The sequence below is a fragment of the Sorex araneus genome, chromosome X (assembly GCF_027595985.1).
Source record: "Sorex araneus isolate mSorAra2 chromosome X, mSorAra2.pri, whole genome shotgun sequence".
Lineage (NCBI taxonomy): Eukaryota > Metazoa > Chordata > Mammalia > Eulipotyphla > Soricidae > Sorex > Sorex araneus.
The window spans coordinates 13640258-13656525 of record NC_073313.1 but is presented as its reverse complement, the minus strand read 5'-3'; the positions used below and the strand labels follow the sequence as shown (position 1 = coordinate 13656525).

General features: G+C 47.3%; 1 protein-coding gene across 2 annotated transcripts in view; it reads right to left on the bottom strand.

Moving 5' to 3' along the window:
• Positions 1-355: 355 nt before the first annotated feature.
• OFD1 (OFD1 centriole and centriolar satellite protein) overlaps positions 356-16268 on the bottom strand; it is a 42678-nt gene continuing 26765 nt past the window's right edge. For both annotated transcript variants that reach the window (XM_055122380.1, XM_055122379.1), the window contains exons 13-23: positions 15720-15903; positions 14251-14390; positions 13636-13747; positions 11739-12323; positions 9688-9814; positions 7639-7733; positions 4878-5036; positions 2412-2569; positions 1951-2100; positions 910-977; positions 356-483 (exon numbers count right to left, since the gene is read on the bottom strand). In XM_055122380.1, the coding sequence (XP_054978355.1) occupies positions 441-483; positions 910-977; positions 1951-2100; positions 2412-2569; positions 4878-5036; positions 7639-7733; positions 9688-9814; positions 11739-12323; positions 13636-13747; positions 14251-14390; positions 15720-15903 (1821 nt within the window). In that variant the 3' untranslated portion in view covers positions 356-440. The remainder of the gene's footprint in view (positions 484-909; positions 978-1950; positions 2101-2411; positions 2570-4877; positions 5037-7638; positions 7734-9687; positions 9815-11738; positions 12324-13635; positions 13748-14250; positions 14391-15719; positions 15904-16268) is intronic.

Here is a 16268-nt window from a genome sequence, read left to right as displayed (position 1 = left end):
TGAGCTCTCTCCTATGCTGGATATAAAGAGACATAGTAGGGGAGTAACAAATGTCCCAAAGCAACAGACACTGAGATGTGGTCTTCAGTAAAAAGCTTACCGTGGAGGGGTGAGGGACAGTGGTGTAAAGAGACGGACTTCTGATGGAAGCTATTGTGCTGGATGCAAGAATCCTACCATTATCAATATCTTAAACCACAGTGTCTATATTTTTTTTAAAAAGACAAAAATGAGATTCTAATTTTAGTATACAGGATGAAAGGCCCAAGAATGATACTTTCTGAAGCGTCACTCAAGAAAGTTGTTTATACATTATAATACGAAAAACCCAAGAGAAAAAATAAATCACACAGGCTCTCATGCATTGCTTTTATTGCTAGTTCTACCTTAGTACAGATTAGTTACGATGTTAATACTAAAGGCACAGAGGCTGGAAATGGTTACCAAAAGTCATCCACATCTTCTTGAGAAAAACCTGCGAAACTAAAGACAGAGACAAATTATTAAAATGTTGATACTTGTCAAGTTAATTTGGGGATCTTCATCATGTTCTTATTCACTGTGGGGTTTACAACCTCACAATTCATACTAGGAGCAATTTCACAAGTTAACAAAGATGATTTTTACTCAATCACTTATTTTTTTTGAGAGGTGGAAGTATTTGGTCATATCTAGCAGTGTTCAGAGGCTATTTCTGGCTGTCCTCAGGGGTCACTCCTGGCCATTTTGGAGGAAACATATGCAATACCAGGGATGGAACCTGAAATGGCTGGATATAAGGCAAGCTTTCTAACCCCGTCTGGCCCTAAAGTCATTAATTTTGATTAAATCATTGAATTTTTACAAGCACCCCAAAATCAGCAATGCAACAATGATTGGCATAAGCACACAAAGTTGGGGACACCATACCTTCCTTCTTTATCACTAGACACTGATGTGTCAACTCCGGAACCTTCTTTGGTCTTCTTTTTTTCACTCTGGGACAAAGAGGTCAAAAGAAATTTAAAATTATATTTAATTTTATTTAAAAACATAAGATTTCTCATTTGCCTTGCATGTGGCTGACCTGGGTTCAAGCCCTGACATCCCCTATAGTCTCCCAAGCCTACCAGGAGTGATCCCTGAGTGCAGAGTCAGGAGTAAGCCCTGAGCACAACTGGGGATTCCCCAAACACACACACACATATATGATTTTTCTAAGAACTATTTTTGTAGTACATAATTTACGAGTCTAAGAGTCTAAAAAGGCATTTACTTTTAAGTATGAAACTTAGCAAGCACATCAAAATCAACTATCCAGTATGCATCTCAATACCAGTACTACTTCATACTAATATCAAACATCAATGTTTCAGGGGTCAGAGTGATAGGTCAGAGTGACATGCAGGTAGGTTACTTGCCTTGCATGTGACCAAACCAGATTTGATCCCCAACATCCCATCTGGTCCCCCAAATTGCAGCAGGGGTGATCCTGCTGGGATCAGGGTCAGGAAAAAGCCCTGAGCATCTTCAGATTTGGATCAAAAACAAAACAAAAGCCCCAAAAAGTATTAGTGCATTCATTATTCATCCATAGAGGCTCCCTTGTATTTTGTTCTTGTTTGGATTCTGGAGGGTCCACATCCCAACAGGGCTTGGGGGAACATTTGGGAGCAGTATGGAACCCGGGCCTCCAGCATCACAGCTTGTACTGAGTGGTTTGAGTTCTCTCTGGCCCTCCTTTACCTCATTTTTAAAATAAGAGAAATCCAAATTTTTAGAAACTTTGACAAATCCCAAATTTTCATTTTTTTTTAACCCGAGCAAAAGAGATAAAATCCTATCAAGAGCCTAATATATTTTAAAGACTCAAGGCTCCGTGTGAACTGGTCTGCAACTGAGAAGACAGATTCCTTCCCCAACGTTTTTAAATCCAACCTTGGTCAACCCCAGCCCTCATAGCAATGGCACCTTATCTTCAGCCTCCTTTTGTTTGTCTTGCTGGATGATCTTCATGTATTTCTCTAGAGGGTTAACATCACAAGCAGATTCTTTTGTTTCTTCCACATTGGGTTCATCGTCTTTCTCTATGTCCAGATTCAGTGTCTGTTCGATCAATTTCTGTGAAGTACATGGTCACCAGAATGGGATATAGATTTTTTTTAAAACACTGAAGATTTCCAAAAACACACTCAGTAATAGAATCCCATCCCTCAAATACACCCTGCAGACTACAGACAGAATTCCCCGGGAGAGAGGGTGCTCTCCTCAGAGCACTCCCAAAGGCTGCATGCAGCACCCCCCAGTGACTCTAAGCCTGTCTGGTGCTGACGTCAGACAAGCACCCACTCACCTTCCTGCAAGGAAGGCTCCGAGTCAGGGAGAATATGGACAACCTAGTCTAGAGAAGCACTTGACTTTGGTAGCCTTACCCGTTCCTGTTCCAGCCGTTCCAGTTCTTTTCGCTCCTTTTCCAAAGCTTCTTGTCGTTCGCTATGCCGTTTTTCCTCTCTCAACCTGCGCTCCTTCATTTGTTGTTCCCATAACTGCTCCTCTGCCCGCCTGTCCTCAATCCGTTTTTGCTCTGGGTCTAGTAGGACAGAGAATAAAGAGTTTCAGCATCAGTTATTTCCAGTGAACATGAAACCAGTTTGCAGGAGCCATCTGCCAAGACTCAGCACGGGCCCTGGGCTTCCTAGACTACTCCCGTTGGCTTCAAGCTCTGGGCCTGTGTCGCTGGTCTCCGAGCCCCCAGACACATTTAAGCAGCAAACCTAGCCTTTACCTCTGCTACGGGGAATATCTGGCACACAACATAGGAACAGCTGGACTTAGTGTCCTGATTACATCACGACTGTGAAGGTGCTCAAGTGTCTCTTAATCAGAACAGAACCAAGAAGTGTCTCTAGCTATGGCCCTCTGCGATTCCCCACAGCCTTGAAGGTGTCCCCGGCGGCCTAGCCCCTTCGATGGCACCTCTGAGGCCCACCACATTCCCACATTGACCACTAACCTCTCCTGCATGGCCCCTGCACTGTGGCTTTATTTTCTTTTTAATTTTTATTAGTGAATCACCGTGGGGTACAGTTACAAACTTAGGAACTTTCAAATTTGTATTTGGTTGCACTGTGGCTTTAAGGCAATGCCATCTAGTTCTCCACCCCCTGGTGCTTCTGGGAAGGCAAGGCGTTTTAGGGATGTCTCTTCCCTCCAGCCCCACAAATCCCTAGGCCTGTTGTGGTCAATACCCATTTGCACGTTAGTTGTGTAGTTACATACATGGTCACACTGTTTGTTGAGTGCCTTCTGTGACACACACATATTCTCAGTTGTGTTCACCAGGGGTCATGCTCCTTTTTATGGTATTTATGCATGCCTGGCTGCAGTGTGGCTGAAAACCTACTTGCAGCAGCAGGAACCACAGGCCAGGATTATTCTTGGTACATTTTGGACATCGGGGATTTGAACTCACGACCATATGTTTGCAAGGCATGCACGCTAAACCTCTGTGCTATTTCAAGCACCACCCCTCACCTGCCCACATTTCATTAAATCACCCTCCCACAGATGACCACGTTGACACCATCTTTGTAGTATAGCCTAAGCCATTTCACCTAACAGTGCCAAGAAACAGATAAATAAACTCACAGGTTCACCAGGGGACTCAGAACTTTCTGCTGTACCCTGCTCTAACTCAGCAGTTGGAATTGAGCTTGTTTCACTAATGAACAGGTGACACCATCCTCCCTCTTTCTCAATCCTGGCCATGAAATTCCAATGCCTTCAGAAGTCACTCCCACAGGCAGAAATGCAAGCTCTTCCTTGGGAGTGACAAAAGCAAGCACCTAAATGTTGCTGATTTCACACACACGTGAATAGCAATATGCAACAGCAGGATGCCAATTTGAAAAGAAATTCCAAAAAGAACCCCCTGTTTTGCTGGTAGGATACACCCTGTTGGTCATAGTGGCCTAAAGAAACCTCTCTAGGGATGGAGAGCTGCTACAGCAGGGGAGGCGGCTGCTGGCCCTGCATAGAGCTGGCCTGGGCTTAATCCCTGTCACCCCATGTGCTCCTCTGGGTTTCCAGGTGATCCCTGAGTACAGAACCAGGAATAAGCCCTGAGCACTGCTGGGTGTGGCCCAAGACCCAATGAAACAAACAAACATCTCTGGAGACACGAAAGCAAAGCATTCCTACTAGGCAACTAAGAGATTCCCCCAGGTTTGCCTGTTCAGTTACTTCTGTACCTCAGAAGAAGACGAGAAGTGATGAATTGAAAAGCCATCACAATTGGGGCTGGAAAAATAATACAAGAGTTAAGGCGCTCACATGCATCTCCCAACCCCAGCGTGAACTGCCAGCACGGCACGTGGTTCCCCCGAGCATGGCTGGGGATCAATCCTGAACACAGAGTCAGGCCAGGCCCAGAGCACTGCTCAGTGTGGCCCAAAGCGCCCACACAAGCCCCCCAATCCCACTGTTATCATCTGCACAAGACCCCAAAGGCAGAACACGTGTCCTGCCACTGGTTTCCCTAACTTGCTAAGATTTCTCTCATCCCTGACCAGCGCAGGTCTCTACCAAATGGCTGCCCAGCAGAGACCCCCAGCTCGGAAACCGGCCCAGGGGAGGCTTGTGGCCCACCCGGCTCCTTCAGATAATAAGATCTATTACCAACTGGCCTGGGGAAGGACTCCCAGAAGTTCAGATGGAGCCTGTCCTCCCCAGGGCCTTTAGGGGTTGGAACTGGGATTACGAGCACAAGGTCCTAACCAGCACCAATCCCTCCCAGAGCCTGTGACTCGGCTCTGCTGATAAGGAGTCCTTTGAGGGTACAGAAAACGCATATACGAGGTGGATGGGTCAGGACCAGTCGTGAAAAACGACCAACTTACCTGGATACGGCAAGGGAATGGTGGCAGGGGCGGAGGCAGAGTCCATGTAAAGCATGTCTCCAGCAGGGTGGATGGCAATCGAGGTCGTGTCTATGTGTGGCATGTCACCGGCAGGATAAAATGCATCCAGGTCAAAAGGTCTTGGGAAATTGCCTCCATCTATATGGGGTGCAAACAATGGTTTCATGAGTCTAACAGAAGCAGAGGCGGATGGGGAGAACTGAGCACTGAGCACGGTGGTGTCAGCCGGCCTGACAAAGTCCGAGGAGTTACTGCTGTGTTGCTGCTTCAGAGAATTCGGTTCATTCAGATTTGTTATGCTCAAGACAGAGCTGGGAATAGAATTCGCCTGGCTCTGCTGACAGTGTCAGTTCTATTTCCACAGCAGCGAGGTGACAATGTCACCGGGGATCTAGGGAAGTCAATAGACCTCTCATTGCACTGTTGGGAATGTCCTTTGTCACTCTGCCATGACAGTCCCGAGGCTAAAGGACAGGGTAGCTACAACACCCGCTGGGGCTGGAACCTCAGATCATCGCTGAGGTTCTCCAGGCTGGTTTCATCCCAAGGCCCGAGGAGCGCCGAGGGGGAGCGTTCCGAGGCAGAGCCAGAATCCGACTAGCCAGTTTCAGCTTCTCGGAGAATCCCCTCACACCTCCACTCAGGATGTGTTAGTCTCCTCCACTCGAGGTGACTGGCAGTGCTGCTCCGGTTTAGATGTGAGCCCCTCAAGAAGAAAAGGCAGGGGCTGGAGCGACAGCACAGCAGGTAGGGCGTTTGCCTTGCATGCAGCCGACCCGTGTTCAATTCCCAGCATCCCATAGGGTCCCCTGAGCACCGCTAGGAGTGATTCCTGAGTGCAGAGCCAGGAGGAATCCCTGAGCATTACCAGTGTGACCCAAAAAGAAAAAAAAAGAGAAGAAGAAAAGGCGCCAGACAAGAGCCCCCTGTGTTCTGAGCAGCACGCCAGGGAAACGGCTGCCTTCCTGAAGGACCCGGGCACGACTAACACCCGCCCCCCGGACCAGCTCAACAAGAAGAGAAAATGTGCGAGACCCTCTTGGATCTCCTGGCCCCCTCGTCATCCTTACAGGGCTCTCACTGAACGAGCCACTGTGTACCACGGAGATAATGAGCAACAGGGCGCCAGCACTTTCCTGCTCAAGCAAAAGGTACAGAAAGGAAATGCCAAGCATGGGCCCAGGGCTCAGGGGCAGAGTCTGGTCACCGCCACCTCGTGCGCCCTCGAGCCCCAGAGACTCCGAACACCACCATGGACGGCCCCCAGCACAGCTGGGATCAGGGACTGATAGGTACCTTCTATGGCCGGGGCAGCCCAGGGTTCCCTGAGCGCTGTCTGGGAGGCACCCCTAAAACAAGACGACAAAATTCATCACAGTAGAAGAGAGTCTTCACTGGCTAACCTAATGGCTATAGTATGGGTTTTCAAAAATAACACTCATATATAAAATACTACATAGAAAAAGGGAAAAAAATATTTGTCCTGACAAAAAAGAGAAAGGAAGCAAGTCAGCCAGAAGCCATTTCGGCTACACCATGCTACTGTCAAGCTCTCATTTCTTAATCAGACAACTAAGAAAACGGCCATGGCGCTGGCTCGAAGGGCTGCTGATCATTTCCCCCGCATTTTCTCAGCAAGGGGCACCAAAATGTATTCAACACTTAAGCCCCTTCACTGGGTTCATTTTTGCATGAGGTGCCGGGTTTGGGCTTATCGTAGCAAACATTTCAGAGTGCAAACTTGTCTCTTCACATATTAAGAGCTTTGTGCTTGGCGGGGGGAGATTTTCTTGTCGTTTTTCTCTATCCCTTAGAGCATATCCAAAAAAGCAAGTTTGCCTTTGTCAGCTCCATGTACTACTATCTCTCCCTTGCTCTTCACTGCTTGCTCTAACCAGGGGTCTCACATCTGGCTGTGGTGCTTGCACATCTGCTCACGATGCTCACAGGGGCCTGATACGGCATGGTGGCTGCAGGGCTGGGAGTCCGGGAGAGCAGGGCCATCAGAACTTCACTCGGTACCAGTGGGAAGCATTGGGGACCCAACTCCAATCTCACTCTGTGCCACCACCCCCAATCCCAAATATTTCTAAAGTGGAGACATTTTTCTGTGCCTCTCGCTTTGCATGATGGACTCTGCACTGTGCCACTCTGACATCATCTGAAGCTGTCCCTGATGTGCTTCCACTGGATTCCCACCGGAAGCTGTGGAGGTGGGGGAGAGTGTGTGTGTGTTTAGCTTGATTTCATTTTCTTTATCTTTTTTCATACTTCTCCCTGCAGCCAACAAGGCAACAAGGTCACTGATACAGCCGTGAAATGAATATAGATCCAGGTTGACTGCATGCTTTGCGGAAATGAGAGACATGTTATTTGGAAACATGGGTATTTTAGTCCCTGCATCACATGGGGCATCACACAGCACAATGAAGAGTAAATGGTAAGATAAATAAATCCGAGGCCATCCCAAACTTGGTAAGGAAAGCTACCGATTCACATATCGGCTTCACTGTAGCTTTTGAAGTGTATCCAAAATTTGGAAGAATAGAAATTCAGACATACCTCTGAAAGTATTAATAGAAAATTAGTCAATAGATCTGTCTTTGTGGGTTTTAGCACAAAATAAACATATCCTAATTTGTAACTGCTTTGCTTTTTATAATAATGGGAGACAAGACTTCATGCAAACTTAGTTTTCTACATTTTCAATTATCAACAAAATAATCATACTTGAACTTACATTCATAAGTTTCAAATTCCTCCTTGTCCATAAAATCTACATCGTCCAGATTTGGAAATTCGCTGTCTTCAACATCATCCGGCCTTTGATAAAGACTGGATTAGGAAAACAAAATTCATGAATATGGGACACAGTGATGTAAAACCCAAGAGAACAGGCTTACAAAAAGCCTTTTGTGACCAGAGAAAATGCTTTAGAAAATAAAACTCAGAGACCAGAAAGAGCTCCCATGTGCCGGGCAAGGCCCTCGTGAGCACCCTGCACTGTGACATAGGTTCGATCACGCGTGGCAGAGCAACAGTGCCTCTCACACCTAGTCCAAGGAGGAGCTAAGTTTTTCCAGAAGCACAGAATATCATCTAAGAGCATGAATTCTGCAACTTCCTCAGGAGTCAGCTAAAGACATCTATACATGAAAGTAGCTGACACCATCTCCTCTCACATCGGAGCTCCATCCAACAAGGAGCAAGGGGCCGGAGAGATAGCACAGTGGTTAGATGTCTGACATCCCTTATGGTTCCCTAAACACAGTCAAGGGTGATCCCTGAGTGCACAGCCAGGAGTCAACAAGGAACAAGGGGTGATGTGCCCACTCAGCACCTGCTCTGGGACCCAGGCACAGAAGCAGTTCCCAGCTCTGGAGAACAGAACTGAATCCCCTGGCAGAGACTCAGGCCTGAACCCACTAAGGAGAGGCAGAAAGTCCCACCACGGGGCCGGAGTGATAATACAGCAGATAAAGCCTTGCACCTGACCGACCCAAGTTAGATCCTGACATCCCATATGGTCCCCCTAGCACCACCAGGAGTGATTCCTGAGTGCAGAGCCAGGAGTAAACCCTGATCATCCCTGGGTGCGACCCAAAAAGCCAAAATAAAAAGAAAGTCCCACCACTGGGGGCAAGGGGTAATCAGGCAGTACAGGAGTCCCTCTCGTAACTAGAAGGACAACCCAAAGGAGAGCAAGTGCTGAACCTCTGAACACAGCCATCTGCTCTGCTGAAGCCACAGGGCCTGAGGCCCACCTCCCACTTAAAACTTGTTTCAGAAACATGCAGACAGGAATCTTCGTGGTTCCTACTTAAATGCTAATGTTGGTTTGTTTGGTTTGGGGCCATACACAGGGGTGTCAGGGATTGTACTTGGGGCTCTCTCTAGCAAAGCATGTACTTAGTCCTTTGAACTATCTACCTGTTCCAAAATGCATGCATGTGTATGGATGTGTGTGCGCGCGCGCGTGCGTGTGTGTGTGTGTGTGTGTGACAAGAGCTTTACCCCTGGTACTATCTCTCTGGTCTCACATGTCAAAAATATTCTTAAATAACTTAAATTTTTGTTTTCTTCCATTAAACAACCATGATTTACAAAGATACTGACAGATGAGTTCTAGGTATACAATATTCCAGCACCAATCCCACCGCCAGGGTCAGCTTCCCTCCACCACTGTTCCCACACTCCCTCTCAATCCTCCTCCTCACTCCTCTCTCCCCACCTGCCACTTTGACAAAGTTCGGTTGTCGCAGCTTAGAGCTCGTATTTTCAGTGTTGCTGAGTGTGTGCTTCGGATATACAGCCATACCATTCTCCTACACCATCAGAATAACCAAAGCCCCGGCCCTGCCTCCCCTTCCTGCCTTCTCTCATCTTCTTCCTTCCCCTCTTGATTTCTTTCCTTCTATGCCCTTCTCCTTAAGCTCTGGGAGTGCTCTGGGCATCCCGCCTTTACTACAAAGTACAACAAAGGAACAGAAACGAGTTCTTTGCGAGAGACTTCTTTTTTTTTTGTCTTCTAAGCCAGGCCTGCTGGTACTCAGGGCTCACGCCCAGCAATACTCAGGGTACCTACCATATGAGGTGCCGGGACCCGAACAAAGCACACACTACTGAGCTCTATCTCTGGTTTATAAGGACTCTTTTATCCCAGGTAATTCGGATAATTACCAAATATCTGTGACCCCAAATTCTAGATTGTGATGATGTGGGCTTTAACATCACCTAAGCAAAACAGATAAGCAGCCTTAGCTCAAGCTGAGAGGAACGCAGTATTTACCTGGCATTTGGGTCCAGAGTGCTGTGGCGGGAATGGCTGGGAGAACCGCATTTTGCCTCAGCGGATAAAGGCTGAAGCATATTATTCAGGCAAGGATCTGCGCTATTCACACAAGACTGTCCATCACCTACGGGACACAAGGAATCAGGGTGAGAATAGTACAGATTTCAGAGAGAAGAGAGCAATGTGGTTTAGAAAGAACTCTACTGCTAACTCTCCATAACCCTGAAGTTAAAGGTACATTTAAGGATAAAAAACTGCTGACCAAGAAAGTGGAAGCAAAGATAAACAAATGGAACTACATTAAACTAATAAGCTTCTGCACTTCGAAGGAAATGATGAGCAGGATACAAAGACAGCCCATGGAATGGGGAAAAATGATTTACCCAATACTCGTCCGATAAGGTACTAATATAGAAGATATCTAAGGTACTAGTGGAACTTCATAATTAAAAAAAATCCAACCCCATCAAAAAACGGAGAGAAGAGATGAACAGAAACTTCCCTGGAAGAAATAAAAATGGGCAAAAAGCACATGAAAAAAGTGCTCTACATTACTAATTATCAGGGAGATGCAAATCAAAACAATAATGACATATCTCGTGCCACAGAGACTCATGTACACATCATAAGGAACAGCAAATGCTGGCATGGATGTGGAGAGAAATGGACTCTCATTCACTGCTAGTGGGAATGCTGCCTGGTTCACCTTTCTGGAAAACAATATAGATGTTACTCAAAAAACTAGAAATTGAGCTTCCACACAACCCAGCAAAGCCCCAAAACACAATGCAGAAAAGCCATCTTCACACCTATGTTCTTTGCAGCACTGTTCACAGTAGCCAGAATCTGGAAACAACTCAAGTGCCCAAGAACAGAGGACTGGTTAAAGAAACTATGGTACATGTACACAATGCAGCTGTGAGGAAAAATGAAGTCATGAAATTTGCTTATACATGGATGGCCATGGAGAGTTATCATGCTGAGTAAACAAACAGAATGACCACACTCATGTGTGGGATAAAAATAACATAGTATGAAGACAATACCCGAAGATAGTAGAAACAAGCGCCAGGAGGACTGGCCCATGGTGGGAAGCTCGCCACAAGGGGCGCATTGCAGTTAGGACAGAGAAGGGACTGCTAGAGAATGATAGTTGAAAAGGATCACTTTGCACAAGAACTGAGTGCTGACAGGAGTAAAGAGATATGCATGATACCTTTTCAGTAAAAGTACTGCAAACCACAGTGCCAAAAAGGAAAATGAGAGGGACAGAGAGGGGAGGGAGAGAGATGGAGGGATGGAGAGAGAGAGAGAGGTGTCTGTCAGAGCCACAGAGGCAGGCTGACGGGGCAGTGAGCGGGGTGGGAGGGGAACTGGGGACACTGGTAGTGGGAAATGTACACTCGTGAAGGGATGGGTGTTGGAACATTGTATCACTCAAACTCAATCCTGAACTTTATAACTGTGCAGCACAAAGGGATCCAATTAAAAGTTTTTGAAGTACCCTACTGCTTTACAAAGGCATTTTCTGCCATCCTTGCAAGCAGCTGAGTGGACACAGAAGTGCTACAGATACACAATACAAGCACTGGGATGGCGCAGTGGTGCCAGCACTAGAGGGGAAGGGGAAGCCACTGTCACCTATGGCCAACGCGCTGGAAAACGTGGCACAATCCTCTGCCTTCCACCCTAAGGCCGCCTGTGTGCCCAGCTGTGTCTCGGTGGAGGCAAGCAGAGCCTGCGAGGGCATCGAGGCTTGAGGCTCTCAGTCCTGGTGGCTCGGAAAAGCAGATCAGAGACCCACTGAAGTCTGAACCCAGGGGCTAGAGTGATAGCACAGCAGGGAGGGCGTTTGCCTTGCACGCAGCAGACCCGGGTTCAATTCCCAGGATCCCATAGGGTCCCCCAAGCACCACCAGGAGTCATTCCTGAGTGCAGAGCCAGGAGGAACCCCTGAGCGTTGCTGGGTTTGACCAGAAAAAAAAAGAAAAAGAAGTCCGTGCCCACCCCATACAGGGCAGCCCACATCTCTCGCCGCAGCGACTTACCGTCCAGGCCCAGTTCATCTTCTAAGCTCCGTTTGGCCATGGAAGACAGGCGTCGGGAGGCTATGCCCCTCCGCCGAGAGGCTCTACCGCCGGTTGCTCCTTCTGCCAACTCGTTCTTCTCGCCATCGGGCAGGCCGCCCAGCAGGGCCTCAGAGCCCACTCCGCTCTCAGCAAGAAAATATCTCCTTCGGGATCTGGGCGTGAAACTCCGTGAGCTTCTCATGAACTGCAGCGGCAGCAGCTGCACCTCGTCCATCAGGCTGTGAGGTTGCTGCTGGCTGGCCCGGAGGTTGTAGTCTTGGAAAGTCTTCTCCAACTGTTCAGCCTCCTCCTCCAACTCCTTCACCCGAGCCTTGGTGGATGCTACGAACTCTAAGTCAGAATCGGGGGAAGTAGGATCCTGGTCGCCCCTTTCGGTCTTTGCTGCACCTTCCTCCAGCCTTTCCTGGTCTTGTGGCAGTCCGGGCAGATCGCCGCTTGCCTCTGAGCCGGGAGGCAGAATGTTCCCTGCCAAAAACTCACCGGCAGAACTAGAGCACTCTGGACCTGATGGCTTTGGATTGTGGTACATTTCATTCTCCAAAGCTGTGGGTTACAAGGGGAAAATGGATGCATGAAACCAGGGGGAACACTGGAGAATACAATTAAAATCCACTCTAGAGCATCATTTTTTTAAAAAAGCATTAACAAGAAAGCAGTGCACTATTAGGGGCTGGAGCAATAGTACAGAGGGTTGGGCGTTTGCCTTGCATGTGGCCAACCCGGGTTTAATCCCCGGCATCCCATATGGTCCCCTGAGCACCGCCAGGAGTGATTCCTGAGTGCAGAACCAGGAGTAACCCCTGAGAATAACTGGGTGTGGTCCAAAAAGCAAAAATAAAAATTGCACTATTAAACATTTTCTGAAGCCACAGTAATGACAGCCCCAGCTGACATGGCTGAGAATGTCTATATACTAGCTATGGCTTAACAGATTTCTATTTGTAATGCAGGGCATTTTCCACAATCTTTAAAGACAAAAAGTTCCAAGCACAAACTGCATTTGTAATAGGTCTGGAAAGCTTAAACAGACCTGATTTTGCTTGTTTTATATGTGACCTGGAAAAGGGGTGGGGAATATCAGTAAGGGACAGAAAGATTGCCCAATGAAATGAGTGCATGCGCTGCATGCAGGAACCCTGCGTTTATCCCGGGCACCACACCTCCCCTCTTGAGCTGTGTGCTTTCATGCTTTCCTACCTGATGCTGGGGTGTGTGGAGAGGCTCCGCCTCTTGGAGAAGCCAGCATTCTCTCTTGAGCGTGTTACTCTGTCACTTTCACTCCCTCCTTCCCCTTCCTAAAACCCTCCAAATGAAATCTGTTTTTACTTCAAAACCAGTGAGGACTAGTTTCTGACTGTGTAAGGCTGCTGCTTCAGATAGTAACACTGCTGGCAAGTCACCCAAGAGTTGTTGGACTTATCAGCCAGGGAACAAACAGGAAAGGAGAGCATAAGCTTGGGAGGGATTTGGACACGTGGGCCACACCACACCGTTTGAGTTGGGGTATGAGACATCTGTGAACCAGTCACGTAAGAAAATGATCTAGGTTGGTACTCCCTGAAATGATCAAGGAAGTTTTACATCTGTGATGATGTATTTTATTATTTTTTGGCTTTTGGGGTCACACCTGGCAATGCTCAGGTGTTACTCCTGGTTCTGCACTCAGAAATTACTCCAGGTAGTGCTTGGGGGACCATATGGGATGCCAGGGATCGAACCCAGGGTTGGCCGCGTGCAAGGCAAATGCCCTACCTGCTGGACTATCGCTATGGCCTGATGATGTATTTTCTATGACATTTCTGTTATAAGAGAAACACAAACACACACACACTTAAAGGTTAAAAATGACTCTAACCTGTTTGAGTTTGTCTCAGCTGCATTTTTAAAGTAGAAACTTGTGCAGTCAACCTTTTCACAGAAGAATCATAATCCAATAGTTGGGCCTTTAGCTGTGCAGAATGCTCAATCTGAAACAGTTTAGAGAAGGAAATCAGTGTACAACTCACTTGAAAAGGGAAACACTCTTATGGGGCTTTTTGTTTTCCTATCCTGCTAGTTCTGAGAGGTGTTACATCTCTAATTCACAGTGTCCCAATAAAGCAGAAACAAGTGGGGCACATGAATAACTTTTTTTTCTCTCTTTTAAACTCATCTCAAAAAACAGCTCCTCCAGGGCACAAGGCAGCCCTCAGAAGGAGAGCACTGTCCTCTGTCAGGCTCAGGGAGGGGACCAAGAGATGCTGGAATACCAGGAACTAGCAGGAATTGGGGAAGTTTGTATTTGGGTGTGTTTGCTTTCCTTCAGATTCGATTACTATTATGACTATTAAAGCATATAAACATGCAAGAGTTTGTGCAGATGAGAAAAGACACACAACAGATCAAGGGAGTCCTTTTGGGTGTTGGAATCACTTGGTATGACAGACATCTGGGAATGTGCACCACAAGGGATGCAGACAGCGATACTCACTTCAGTTTGCAGTTGCTTGTGGAGAGCTTGTCTGTGGGTTTCAAAATTCCCACGTGAAGGCAAACTGGAGCTAAACCCTTCTGGGTTTGGGTGTTCTTGCTCAAAAACTACCATCTCAGCAGATGATGACCTTGGTTGTCCTAAGGAGGTGAGAAAGTCTGGTCATCAACAATCTGGAGCTCTCTCATTTCATGAAACAAATGCACTTAAAGAAAGTTTCCTGCAGGAATGCCCTTAAGAGGATGTTAATTTTACAAATGAACTACCTGATCCTGGTTCACCAATTTCAAAGCTAAATGATTTAATATGTGCAAGTGACAATCTTGGTGACTCCTCAAGGTCCTACTCAGAGGGAGCTACTGCTTAATGAGGATCTGAAACCTCTCTCTTTCCTCTACTGCGAATAGAAAGCCAAAAAGGTGTCCCACAGCAGAACACTTAGGGTACAGGCTTAGAAACCTTGAGGTACCCCCCGTCAGGTCACTGGAGGTCCCTTCAAGAATGGGTTTCCTGATATTCTATATACCATAGATGAGTGCAGTCTTTCTATGTCTGTCTCTCTCTTTCTGACTCATTTCACTCAGCATGAAACTTTTCATGCCCATCCACTTAACCAGGAGGTTGACCCCATGGCTTCGCGGCTGGCCTCACGTTCCGGGGAAAGGGCAACTCAGAGAAGCGATCACCAACTACATTGTAGTTGAAGGCCATGTGGGGGAAAGGAGTTGCGGGCTGAATGAGGGCTAGAGACTGAACACAGCGGCCACTCAACACCTTTATTGCAAACCACAACAGCTAATTAGAGAGAGAGAACAGAAGGGAATGCCCTGCCACAGTGGCAGGGTGGGGTGGGGGGGAGATGGGAGTGGGGAGGGTGGGAGGGACGCCGGGTTTACGGGTGGTGGAGAATGGGCACTGGTGAAGGGATGGGTTCCCGAACTTTGTATGAGGGAAGTATAAGCACAAAAGTGTATAAATCTGTAACTGTACCCTCACGGTGATTCTCTAATTAAAAATAAATAAATTATAAAAAAAAAAAAAAAGAATGGGTTTCCTGCACAGGACAGCCACAAAGATGGAGTTCCCTGGACTTCTAACTGAACCACAGTTTTAGTCACTGCGTGGGGCTGGCGGCTGGTGAAGGAGGGATCCCCAGAGATGGAGAGAGAGTGCAGGTACTGCACCCCAGGGAGACGTTTCAGGCCAGCTCAGGGGTCCCTGGAGGCCTGACCCTGTGAGAGGCCAAGGGAAGCCCATTCCTATCCAGAGGCTCACCTGGACAGTTGTAAAATCTTCTTACATTGACACTATAAATTATGTGATAGCAAACAAAAAGGAAGCAATTACAATCGGAGAAATATCATTTTATCAAATAGCAAGTGCTGGCTCCTTTACAGATAGGTATAAAGTACAGTTTCCTAGTACTAGCCTGATGAAATGACAAGCACACGAACTCATAACGAACTTACTATTTCGGAGACGGAAGTTTTCATTTCTGCTCTCTTCCAGGCGCTGCTGGAGCAGTCTGTTTTGTGCCTGAAGGGCCAGGTTTTCTTCCTTTAGTACTGCGTTCTTCTCCTTGACCTTCTCATTTAGCTTTTGGTTCTGCTCAGTTAGTGCTAAAACCTGGACTTTGGCAGACTCTAATTCAAGCTGAAATTGCAAAAGGAGCACTCGTATTTGAAATACTACCTGATGGACCCGCTCTGAATGGGAAGCTGTGATTTGACTAAGGTTCCCTGGCAGAGGTCTGGGCCCCTGAAACAAGAGGCAAACTACCTCCATTGGCCTAGAGCTGGGGCAAGATGGAAACCTCTCTCCTACAAAGCACAGGCTTTGGGGGCCACACCTGACAGTGCTCGGGGCTACTCCTAGCTCTGTACTCGGGAATCACTCCTGGCGGGCTCTGTATGGGGTACCAGGAATCAAACCTGGGTCTGCCACATGCAAGGCAAGCCACTGTACTGTCGCTCTAGCCCAAGCACAGGCTTTTGATTCAGATGATAACATCACTTTCT